Source organism: Coregonus clupeaformis, chromosome 7 (genome assembly GCF_020615455.1).
Source record: "Coregonus clupeaformis isolate EN_2021a chromosome 7, ASM2061545v1, whole genome shotgun sequence".
NCBI lineage: Eukaryota > Metazoa > Chordata > Actinopteri > Salmoniformes > Salmonidae > Coregonus > Coregonus clupeaformis.
The window spans coordinates 74,361,656-74,374,869 of NC_059198.1; the positions used below are offsets into that span (position 1 = coordinate 74,361,656).

The 13,214-nt window shown below is 43.3% G+C and overlaps 1 protein-coding gene and 1 non-coding gene across 5 annotated transcripts in view; both read left to right on the forward strand.

The window, feature by feature from the left end:
• The window catches only part of LOC121569324 (RAB11-binding protein RELCH homolog), a 65,526-nt gene extending 54,852 nt beyond the window's left edge, over window positions 1-10,674 (forward strand). For all 4 annotated transcript variants that reach the window (XM_041880182.2, XM_041880183.2, XM_041880185.2 and 1 more), the window contains one exon: window positions 10,351-10,674. In XM_041880182.2, the coding sequence (XP_041736116.1) occupies window positions 10,351-10,471 (121 nt within the window). In that variant the 3' untranslated portion in view covers window positions 10,472-10,674. The remainder of the gene's footprint in view (window positions 1-10,350) is intronic.
• Window positions 6,758-6,833, forward strand: trnai-uau. The gene has a single exon. It is a non-coding gene; the product is annotated as a tRNA-Ile (tRNA).
• Window positions 10,675-13,214: the final 2,540 nt, after the last annotated feature.

Consider the following 13,214-nt stretch of genomic DNA (forward strand, 5'->3'; position numbering starts at 1 on the left):
GTTATCATCACACAGTGTCAGAGACAACAGTTTTAACTTTAGAATCTCTGTTATCATCACACAGTGTCAGAGACAACAGTTATAACTTTAGAATCTCTGTTATTATAATGCACAGTATCAGAGACAACAGTGACGTCCGATGACAGGATCCAGCCCTCATATGGGCCTGTTTTAGACTCATCACATTTACTACATTAAGCCACTCAACTCCAGCATTTTACCGTGTTTCATAACTTTCATTCCAGTGTTGACCAGATGTCATTGTGAAGTTTTTACTGCCAACCTACAGTTTGTCTATTTGCTGTTGTTCAACCTCAGTTAGGCAGAGAGGGAAAAAGAGGAAGTCTCCTAACTGTCAGTCAGTAGAGAACAGAAGGGACTGTTACTGTTAACACTTAAGCAACAGCTTTTACCGGTCTAGTTATATGGAGACATAGCCAACGTCAAGGTCAAAGCAAACACATGAGCATTTTGTAATCTGACAGTTAACAACAGAATGTCAATACCTCTCTTAATTGTACGTTTAGGGAGAGAAAGGTTATAGGGAAAACATTCTAGATGAATGATATGTATACTGGATGGTTTTTTACAGGTTATATAATCCATATCCCATTCTACAGGCTATATCATCTACAGTGAGCTCCAAAAGTACACATTTTTGGTTGTTTTGGCTCTGTACTCCAGCACTTTGGATTTGAAATGATACAATGACTATGAGGTTGAAGTGCAGGCTAGCAGCTTTAATTTGAGGGTATTTCATCCATATCGGGTGAACCGTTTAGAAATTACAGCGCTTTTTGTAGATAGTCTCCCCATTTTAGGATACCAAAAGTATTGGGAAAAATTCAGTAATGTGTATTAAAGTAGTCAAACATTTAGTATTTGGTCCCATATTCCTAGAGCGCAACCATTACAAGCTTGTGACTCTACAAATGTGTTGGATGCATTTGCTGTTTGTTTTGGTTGTGTTTCAATAGATTTTGCGCCCAATAGAAATTAATGGTAAATAATGTATTGTGTCATTTCAGAGTCACTTTTATTGTAAATAAGAATAGAATATGTTTCTAAACACTTTTACATTAATGTGGATGCTACCATGATTACGGATTGTCCAGAATGGTTAGTGAGTAATGATGAGTGAGAAAGTTAGACACACAAATATCAACCCCCCCCCCAAAAAAAATTATAACCTCCCCTGTTATTGTAATGGTGACAGGTTAACATAATAATAATAATAATAATAATAATAATATGCCATTTAGCAGACGCTTTTATCCAAAGCGACTTACAGTCATGCGTGCATACATTTTTTGTGTATGGGTGGTCCCGGGGATCGAACCCACTACCTTGGCGTTACAAGCGCCGTGCTCTACCAGCTGAGCTACAGAGGACCACTTGGGGGTATGATATTTGTGCGTCTAACTTTCAAATCAAATCAAATCAAATGTTATTTGCCACATGCGCCGAATACAACCGGTGTAGACATTACAGTGAAATGCTTACATATAAGCACTTAACCAACAATGCAGTTTTTTTTCAATAAAAAGTAAAATAAAAAAAGTGTTGAGTAAAAAAATTTAAGCAAATAACTAAAGAGCAGCAGTCAAATAAAATAACAGTAGGGAGGCTATATACAGTGGGGGGAAAAAGTATTTAGTCAGCCACCAATTGTGCAAGTTCTCCCACTTAAAAAGATGAGAGAGGCCTGTAATTTTCATCATAGGTACACGTCAACTATGACAGACAAATTGAGAAAAAAAAATCAGAAAATCACATTGTAGGATTTTTTATGAATTTATTTGCAAATTATGGTGGAAAATAAGTATTTGGTCACCTACAAACAAGCAAGATTTCTGTCTCTCACAGACCTGTAACTTCTTCTTTAAGAGGCTCCTCTGTCCTCCACTCGTTACCTGTATTAATGGCACCTGTTTGAACTTGTTATCAGTATAAAAGACACCTGTCCACAACCTCAAACAGTCACACTCCAAACTCCACTATGGCCAAGACCAAAGAGCTGTCAAAGGACACCAGAAACAAAATTGTAGACCTGCACCAGGCTGGGAAGACTGAATCTGCAATAGGTAAGCAGCTTGGTTTGAAGAAATCAACTGTGGGAGCAATTATTAGGAAATGGAAGACATACAAGACCACTGATAATCTCCCTCGATCTGGGGCTCCACGCAAGATCTCACCCTGTGGGGTCAAAATGATCACAAGAACGGTGAGCAAAAATCCCAGAACCACACGGGGGGACCTAGTGAATGACCTGCAGAGAGCTGGGACCAAAGTAACAAAGCCTACCATTAGTAACACACTACGCCGCCAGGGACTCAAATCCTGCAGTGCCAGACGTGTCCCCCTGCTTAAGCCAGTACATGTCCAGGCCCGTCTGAAGTTTGCTAGAGTGCATTTGGATGATCCAGAAGAGGATTGGGAGAATGTCATATGGTCAGATGAAACCAAAATATAACTTTTTGGTAAAAACTCAACTCGTCGTGTTTGGAGGACAAAGAATGCTGAGTTGCATCCAAAGAACACCATACCTACTGTGAAGCATGTGGGTGGAAACATCATGCTTTAGGGCTGTTTTTCTGCAAAGGGACCAGGACGACTGATCCATGTAAAGGAAAGAATGAACGGGGCCATGTATCGTGAGATTTTGAGTGAAAAGCTCCTTCCATCAGCAAGGGCATTGAAGATGAAACGTGGCTGGGTCTTTCAGCATGACAATGATCCCAAACACACCGCCCGGCCAACGAAGGAGTGGCTTCGTAAGAAGCATTTCAAGGTCCTGGAGTGGCCTAGCCAGTCTCCAGATCTCAACCCCATAGAAAATCTTTGGAGGGAGTTGAAAGTCTGTGTTGCCCAGCGACAGCCCCAAAACATCACTGCTCTAGAGGAGATATGCATGGAGGAATGGGCCAAAATACCAGCAACAGTGTGTGAAAACCTTGTGAAGACTTACAGAAAACGTTTGACCTGTGTCATTGCCAACAAAGGGTATTTAACATAGTATTGAGAAACTTTTGTTATTGACCAAATACTTATTTTCCACCATAATTTGCAAATAAATTCATAAAAAATCCTACAATGTGATTTTTCTGGATTTTTTTCCTCATTTTGTCTGTCATAGTTGACGTGTACGTATGATGAAAATTACAGGCCTCTCTCATCTTTTTAAGTGGGAGAACTTGCACAATTGGTGGCTGACTAAATACTTTTTTTCCCCACTGTACAGGGGGGTACCGGTACAGAGTCAATGTGCGGGGACACCGGCTAGTCGAGGTAATTGAGGTAATATGTACATGTGGGTAGAGTTAAAGTGACTATGCATAAATAATAAACAGAGTAGCAGCAGCGTAAAAGAGGGGGATGGGGTGGGGTGGGGGGGCAGTGCAAATAGTCCGGGTAGCCATGATTAGCTCTTCAGGAGTCTTATGGCTTGGGGGTAGAAGCTGTTGAGAAGCCTTTTGGACCTAGACTTGGCGCTCTGGTACAGCTTGCCGTTCGGTAGCAGAGAGAACAGTCTATTACATTTACATTTACGTCATTTAGCTGACGCTCTTATCCAGAGCGACTTACATTATTATTTTCATACTGGCCCCCCGTGGGAAACGAACCCACAACCCTGGCGTTGCAAACGCCATGCTCTATCAACTGAGCTACCTCCCTGCCTGCCATTCCCTCCCCTACCCTGGACGACGCTGGGCCAATTGTGCGCCAGTAATCCTAGTCTATGACTAGGGTGGCTGGAGTCTTTGACATTTTTTAGGGCCTTCCTCTGACACCACCTGGTATAGAGGTCCTGGATGGCAGGAAGCTTGGCCCCAGTGATGTACTGGGCCATACGCACTACCCTCTGTAGTGCCTTGCGGTCGGAGGCCGAGCAGTTTCCATACCAGGTGGTGATGCAAGCAGTCAGGATGCTCTCGATGGTGCAGCTGTAGAACTTTTTGAGGATCTGAGGACCCATGCCAAATCTTTTCAGTCTCCTGAGGGGGAATAGGCTTTGTCGTGCCCTCTTCACGACTGTCTTGGTGTGTTTGGACCATGATAGTTTGTTGGTGATGTGGACACCAAGGAACTTGAAGCTCTCAACCTGTTCCACTACAGCCCGTCGATGAGAATGGGGGCGTGCTCAGTCCTCTTTTTTTTCCTGTAGTCAACAATCATCTCCTTTGTCTTGATCACGTTGAGGGAGAGGTTGTTATCCTGGCACCACACGGCCAGGTCTCTGACCTCCTCCTTATAGGCTGTCTCCTCATTGTCGGTGATCAGGCCTACCACTGTTGTGTCGTCAGCAAACTTAATGATGGTGTTGGAGTCGTGCCTGGCCATGCAGTCATGGGTGAACAGGGAGTACAGGAGGGGACTAAGCACGCACCCCTGAGGGGCCCCCGTGTTGAGCATCAGCGTGGCAGATGTTTTGTTACCTACCCTTACCACCTGGGGGCGGCCCGTCAGGAAGTCCAGGATCCAGTTGCAGAGGGAGGTGTTTAGTCCCAGGGTCCTTAGCTTAGTGATGAGCTTTGAGGGCACTATGGTGTTGAACGCTGAGCTGTAGTCAATGAATAGCATTCTCACCGTAGGTGTTCATCTTGTCCAGGTGGGAAAGGGCAGTGTGGAGTGCAATAGAGATTGCATCATCTGTGGATCTGTTGGGGCGGTATGCAAATTGGAGTGGGTCTAGGGTTTCTGGGATAATGGTGTTGATGTGAGCCATGACCAGCCTTTCAAAGCACTTCATGGCTACAGACGTGAGTGCTACGGGTCGGTGGTCATTTAGGCAGGTTATCTTAATGTCCTTGGGCACAGGGACTATGGTGGTCTGCTTGAAACATGTTTGTATTACAGACTCAGTCAGAGACATGTTGAAAATGTCAGTGAAGACACTTGCCAGTTGATCAGCGCATGCTTGGAGTACACGTCCTGGTAATCCGTCTGGCCCTGCGGCCTTGTGAATGTTGACCTGCTTAAAAGTCTTACTCACATCGGCCATAGAGAGCGTGATCACATAGTCATCCGGAACAGCTGATGCTCTCATGCATGCTTCAGTGTTGCTTGCCTCGAAGCGAGCATAGAAGTGATTTAGCTCGTCTGGTAGGCTTGTGTCACTGGGCAGCTTGCGGCTGTGCTCCCCTTTGCTGGAGACACTTATCTCCCTCACTAACTTTAAGCATCAGTTGTCAGAGCACCTTACCGATCACTGCACCTGTACACAGCCCATCTGAAATTAGCCCGCCCAACTACCTCATCCCTATATTGTTATTTATTTTGCTCATTTGTACCCCAGTATCTCTATTTGCACATCATCTCTTGCACATCTATCATTCCAGTGTTAATACTAATTGTAATTATTTTGCACTATAGCCTATTTATTGCCTTACCTCCATAACTTGCTACATTTGCACACACTGTATATATATTTTCTGTTGTATTTTTGACTTTATGTTTTGTTTTACCCCATATGTAACTCTGTGTTGTTGTTTTTATCGCACTGCTTTGCTTTATCTTGGCCAGGTCGCGGTTGTAAATGAGAACTTGTTATCAACTGGCTTACCTGGTTAAATAAAGGTGAAATAAAAAAATAAAATAAAAATAAAAAGTAGTCATCCACCTCTGGTCTGCTAGTCCCCCTACCTCTACGGAAGCACAGTTCCCGCTCAGCCCAGTCAAAGTTATTCACTGCTCTGGCACCCCAATGGTGGAACAAGCTCCCCCACGACGCCAGGACAGCGGAGTCACTGACCACCTTCCGGTAACACTTGAAACCCTACCTCTTTAAGGAATACCTGGAATAGTATAACAGTAATCCTTCTACCCCCCCTCCCCCCACCCCCCCATAAAAAAAGAAAGAAAAAAGGGTGGTTGTCCCACTGGCTATACTAAGATGAATGCACCAATTTGTAAGTCGCTCTGGATAAGAGCGTCTGCTAAATGACTTAAATGTAATCGTTTTCAAGCCCTGACGCATCCGACGAGTATCAGAGCCGGTGTAGTATGATTCAATCTTAGTCCTTTATTGACTCTTTGCCTGTTTGATGGTTCGTCTGAGGGCATAGCAGGATTTCTTATAAGCGTCCGGGTTAGAGTCCCGCTCCTTGAAAGCGGCAGCTCTACCCTTTAGCTCAGTGCGGATGTTGCCTGTAATCCATGGCTTCTGGTTGGGGTATGTACGTACGGTCACTGTGGGGACATTACACAGAAAACATTAGGAACACCTGCTCTTTCCACGACGAAGACTATCCAGGTGAAAGCTATGATCCCTTATTGATGTGACTTGTTAAATCCACTTCAATCAGTGTAGATGAAGGGGAGGAGACAGGTTAAATAAGGATGTTTAAGCCTTGAGACAATTAAGACATGGATTGTGTATATGTGCCATTCAGAGGGTGAATGGGCCGGACAAGAGATTTAAGTGCCTTTGAACAGGGTATGGTAGTAGGTGCCAGACCGCACCGGTTTGTGTCAACAGTTTTTCACGCTCAACAGTTTCCTGTGTGTATCAAGACTGGTCCACCACCCAAAGGACATCCAGCCAACTTGACACAACTGTGGGAAGCATTGGAGTCAACATGGGCCAGCATCCCTGTGGAACGCTTTCGACACCTTGTAGAGTCCATGCCCCGACGAATTGTGGCTGTTCTGAGGGCAAAAGGGGGTGCAACTCAATATTAGGAAGGTGTTCTTAATGTTTGGTATACTCTGTGTATAATCTATATCCCATTGTACAGTATATACAGTTGAAGTAATGGGTCCCGTGTAGCTCAGTTGGTAGAGCATGGTGCTTATAACGCCAGGGTTGTGGGTTCGATTCCCACGGGGGGTCAGTATGAAAAAAACAAAAAACCTGTATGCACTCACTAACTGTACGTCGCTCTGGATAAGAGCGTCTGCTAAATGACTAAACATTTAAAAATGTAAGTCGGAAGTTTACATACACTTAGGTTGGAGTCATTAAAACTCGTTTTTCAACCACTCTACAAGTTTCTTGTTAACAAACTATAGTTTTGGCAAGTCAGTTAGGATATCTACTTTGTGCATGACACAAGTAATTTTTCCAACAATTGTTTACAGACAGATTATTTCACTTATAATTCACTGTATCACAATTCCAGTGGGTCAGAAGTTTACATACACTAAGTTCACTGTGCCTTTAAACAGCTTGGAACATTCCAGAAAATGATGTCATAGCTTTAGAAGCCTCTGATAGGCTAATTGACATCATTTGAGTCAATTGGAGGTGTACCTGTGGATGTATTTCAAGGCCTACCTTCAAACTCGGTGCCTCTTTGCTTGACATCATGGGAAAATCAAAAGAAATCAGCCAAGACCTCAGCAATTTCCAAACGCCTGAAGGTACCACGTTCATCTGTACAAACAATAGTACGCAAGTATAAACACCATGGGACTGTGCAGCCGTCATACCGCTCAGGAAGGAGACGCGTTCTGTCTCCTAGAGATTAATGTACTATCTATCCCAGAACAACAGCAAAGGGCCTTGTGAAGATGCTGGAGGAAACCGGTACAAAAGTATCTATAACCACAGTAAAACGAGTCCTATATCGACATAACCTGAAAGGCCGCTCAGCAAGGAAGAAGCCACTGCTCCAAAACCGCCATAAAAAAGCCAGACTACGGTTTGCAACTGCACATGGGGACAAAGAACGTACTTTTTGGAGAAATGTACTCTGGTCTGATGAAACAAAAATAGAACTGTTTGGCCATAATGACGATCGTTATGTTTGGAGGAAAAAGGGGGTTGCTTGCAAGCCGAAGAACACCATCCCAACCGTGAAGCACGGGGGTGGCAGCATCAGCTGTGGGGGTGCTTTGCTGCAGGAGGGACTGGTGCACTTCACAAAATAGATGGCATCATGGGGAAGGAAAATTATGTGAATATATTGAAGCAACATCTCAAAACATCAGTCAGGAAGTTAAAGCTTGGTCGCAAATGGTTCTTCCAAATGGACAATGACCCCAAGCATACTTCCAAAGTTGTGGCAAAATGGCTTAAGGACAACAAAGTCAAGGTATTGGAGTGGCCATCACAAAGACCTGACCTCAAGCCTATAGAAAATGTGTGGTCAGAACTGAAAAAGCGTGTGCGAGTAAGGAGGCCTACAAACCTGACTCAGTTACACCAGCTCTGTCAGGAGGAATGGGCCAAAATTCACCCAACTTATTGTGGGAAGCTTGTGGAAGGCTACCCAAAACGTTTGACCCAAGTTAAACAATTTAAAGGCGATGCTACCAAATACTAATTGAGTGTATGTAAACTTCTGACCCACTGGGAATGTGATGAAAGAAATAAAAGCTGAAATAAATCATTCTCACTACTATTATTCTGACATTTCACATTCTTAAAATAAAATGGTGATCCTAACTGACCTAAGACAGGGAATTTTTACTATGATTAAATGTCAGGAATTGTGAAAAACTGAGTTTAAATATATTTGGCTAAGGTGTATGTAAACTTCAGACTTCAACTGTAATATAATCTATATCCCATTGTCCAGGCTATAATATCATATATATCCCATTGTACAGGCTATAATATCATCTATATCCCATTGTACAGGCTATAATATCATCTACAGTGAGGGAAAAAAGTATTTGATCCCCTGCTGATTTTGTACGTTTGCCCACTGACAAAGACGTGATCAGTCTATATTTTTAATGGTAGGTTTATTTGAACAGTGAGAGACAGAATAACAACAAAAAAATCCAGAAAAATGCATGTCAAAAATGTTATAAATTGATTTGCATTTTAATGAGGGAAATAAGTATTTGACCCCCTCTCAATCAGAAAGATTTCTGGCTCCCATGTGTCTTTTATACAGGTAACGAGCTGAGATTAGGAGCACACTCTTAAAGGGAGTGCTCCTAATCTCAGTTTGTTACCTGTATAAAAGACACCTGTCCACAGAAGCAATCAATCAATCAGATTCCAAACTCTCCACCATGGCCAAGACCAAAGAGCTCTCCAAGGATGTCAGGGACAAGATTGTAGACCTACTCAAGGCTGGAATGGGCTACAAGACCATCGCCAAGCAGCTTGGTGAGAAGGTGACAACAGTTGGTGCGATTATTCGCAAATGGAAGAAACACAAAATAACTTTCAATCTCCCTCGGCCTGGGGCTCCATGCAAGATCTCACCTCGTGGAGTTGCAATGATCATGAGAACGGTGAGGAATCAGCCCAGAACTACACGGGAGGATCTTGTCAATGATCTCAAGGCAGCTGGGACCATAGTCACCAAGAAAACAATTGGTAACACACTACACACTACACCGTGAAGGACTGAAATCCTGCAGCGCCCGCAAGGTCCCTCTGCTCAAGAAAGCACATGTACATGCCTGTCTGAAGTTTGCCAATTAACATCTGAATGATTCAGAGGAGAACTGGGTGAAAGTGTTGTGGTCAGATGAGACCAAAATGGAGCTCTTTGGCATCAATTCAACTCGCCGTGTTTGGAGGAGGAGGAATGCTGCCTATGACCCCAAGAACACCATCCCCACCGTCAAACATGGAGGTGGAAACATTATGCTTTGGGGGTGTTTTTCTGCTAAGGGACGATGGACGGGGCCATGTACCGTCAAATCTTGGGTGAGAACCTCCTTCCCTCAGCCAGGACATTGAAAATGGGTCGTGGATGGGTATTCCAGCATGACAATGACCCAAAACACACGGCCAAGGCAACAAAGGAGTGGCTCAAGAAGAAGAACATTAAGGTCCTGGAGTGGCCTAGCCAGTCTCCAGACCTTAATCGTATAGAAAATCTGTGGAGGGAGCTGAAGGTTCGAGTTGCCAAACGTCAGCCTCGAAACCTTAATGACTTGGAGAAGAACTGCAAAGAGGAGTGGGACAAAATCCCTCCTGAGATGTGTGCAAACCTGGTGGCCAACTACAAGAAACGTCTGACCTCTGATTGCCAACAAGGGTTTTGCCACCAAGGACTAAGTCATGTTTTGCAGAGGGGTCAAATACTTATTTCCCTCATTAATATGCAAATAAATTTATAACATTTTTGACATGCGTTTTTCTGGATTTTTTTGTTGTTATTCTGTCTCTCACTGTTTAAATAACCCTACCATTAAAATTATAGACTGATCATTTCTTTATCAGTGGACAAAAGTACAAAATCAGCAGGGGATCAAATACTTTTTTCCCTCACTGTATATCCCATTGTACAGGCTATAATATAATCTATATCCCATTGTACAGGCTATCATCAATTAAACCATATACTGGATCTGTATATCTGTGGACCAATGATGATACTATGTTTAACCTCTAATACATATTTACATGTGTTCAAACTGTGTGTGTTTCTGTTCCTGTAGATCTGTGTCCATCGCTGCCAGTCTGGTTGGGGAAGACGCCAAGACCAAGTTCCTGAGTAAGATGGGTCAGCTGACCACGTCGGGCGCCATGCTGGCCAACGTCTTCCAGAGAAAGAAGTGATCCTTCTGCCACCGAACTGCCTGGCAGCCAGCGCACTACATATCCCATGAGCCTCCAGTGTCAGGGAGCGCCGGCCCAGCCACCAGCGATAGGCCAGATCAGGGGCTCTGCTCGAACACCTTCTAAATGCATCCTTCACTCCTCCCTGACTGGACAGGAGACAGCAATGTGGCTGAGCCCTAGGAAGGGAGGGAGGGAGGAGGAAGGAAGGAAGGGGGCCCTTTTAAACGTATTTGATCAGGGCCAGGGTGTATATAAATAGTCTGAAGTGGTTTCCTCTCCTCGTCTCAAGGAGAGGAAGTCATTATATACTATTGAGATACAGCCACTAAGATTTGGCCAACTGGGTTTGATTTAGAATTTTAACAGGCGCCATGTTGGCACCAAAAGCTTTATGAACGTTGCAGTCCAGTCCAGTTAGAACGCCACTAACATTCTATGTCAGAATGTGATTGTTCCAGAACCTTTTTGTGTCAACATGGAGAGGACTAGCTAACTAACTGACGTCTGTATGTTCATGGCTCTGGGGAATCGCCTACTTGAAGTGAAAACAGTCTGCCTTTATTTCGTCACGTCTCTCATTGTTTTGATATTTTATAAATTATTTATGTCTTAAGACTTTATTCCTCCAAAGAAACGTGCCCTTCACTTTATTATTACTTTCTCTTTATTCTGTTTTGATTTCAGAGTCGTCTTATTATAGATGATGTACATCATCAGCATCACTACCATTCATTGGCTTTGGGGTTTTTCTGTTGGAATTGTGATGGTAAAGAGAAGAACGCTGATTGTCTTCCTTAATCCCTCCATCTGTCTCTCTCCTTCTCTCCTTTTCTGCCTCGTTCTGCCTCTGCGTGTTGCAGTGTCTCTGGTGGTTATTTTTTAAAGTGGCTGTTTGATTTGGGTTTAGTTATTTTATTTTTGTGATCATTTTATGCACTACAAGTTAATAACTGTATGATACACTGAAATGAAGAGGACGGTACCCATATTATTATGTACATTTGAGATTGGTGTCATGAAATAATAAAACACTAAATAAACAAGTGTGTACTTATGTACACATGCTTTTGGTGATTGTGTGTATATACAGTACCAGTCAAAAGTTTGGACACACCTATTCATTCAAGGGTTTTTCTGTATTGTAGAATAATAGTGAAGACATCAAAACTATGAAATAACACATGGAATCATGTACAGTGAGGGGAAAAAAGTATTTGATCCCCTGCTGATTTTGTACGTTTTTTCCACTGACAAAGACATGATCAGTCTATAATTTTAATGGTAGGTTTATTTGAACAGTGAGAGACAGAATAACAACAAAGAAATCCAGAAAAACACATGTCAAAAATGTTATAAATTGATTTGCATTTTAATGAGGGAAATAAGTATTTGACCCCTCTGCAAAACATGACTTAGTACTTGGTGGCAAAACCCTTTTTTTGTAGTTGGCCACCAGGTTTGCACACATCTCAGGAGGGATTTTGTCCCACTCTTTGCAGATCTTCTCCAAGTCATTAAGGTTTCGAGGCTGACGTTTGGCAACTCAAACCTTCAGCTCCCTCCACAGATTTTCTATAGGATTATGGTCTGGAGACTGGCTAGGCCACTCCAGGACCTTAATGTGCTTCTTCTTGAGCCACTCCTTTGTTGCCTTGACCGTGTGTTTTGGGTCATTGTCATGCTGGAATACCCATCCACGACCCATTTTCAATGCCCTGGCTGAGGGAAGGAGCTTCTCACCCAAGATTTGACGGTTTGACGTCCATCGTCCCTTTGATGCGGTGAATTTGTCCTGTCCCCTTAGCAGAAAAACACCCCCAAAGCATAATGTTTCCACCTCCATGTTTGACGGTGGGGATGGTGTTCTTGGGGTCATAGGCAGCATTCCTCCTCCTCCAAACACGGCGAGTTGAGTTGATGCCAAAGAGCTCGATTTTGGTCTCATCTGACCACAACACTTTCACCCAGTTCTCCTCTGAATCATTCAGATGTTCATTGGCAAACTTCAGACGGGCCTGTATATGTGCTTTCTTTAGCAGGGGGACCTTGCGTGCGCTGCAGGATTTCAGTCCTTCACGGCGTAGTGTGTTACCAATTGTTTTCTTGGTGACTATGGTCCCAGCTGCCTTGAGACCATAAACAAGATCCTCCCGTGTAGTTCTGGGCTGATTCCTCACCATTCTCATGATCATTGCAACTCCACGAGGTGAGATCTTGCATGGCACCCCAGGCCAAGGGAGATTGACAGTTATTTTGTGTTTCTTCCATTTGTGAATAATCGCACCAACCGTTGTCACCTTCTCACCAACCTGCTTGGCGATGGTCTTGTAGCCCATTCCAGCCTTGTGTAGGTCTACAATCTTGTCCCTGACATCCTTGGAGAGCTCTTTGGTCTTGGCCATGGTGGATATTTTGGAATCTGATTGATTGATTGCTTCTGTGGACAGGTGTCTTTTATACAGGTAACAAACTGAGATTAGGAGCACTCCCTTTAAGAGTGTGCTCCTAATCTCAGCTCGTTACCTGTATAAAAGACACCTGGGAGCCAGAAATCTTTCCGATTGAGAGGGGTCAAATACTTATTTCCCTCATTAAAATGCAAATCAATTTATAACATTTTTGACATGTGTTTTTCTGGATTGTTTTGTTGTTATTCTGTCTCTCACTGTTCAAATAAACCTACCATTACAATTATAGACTGATCATTTCTTTGTCAGTGGACAAACGTACAAAATCAGCA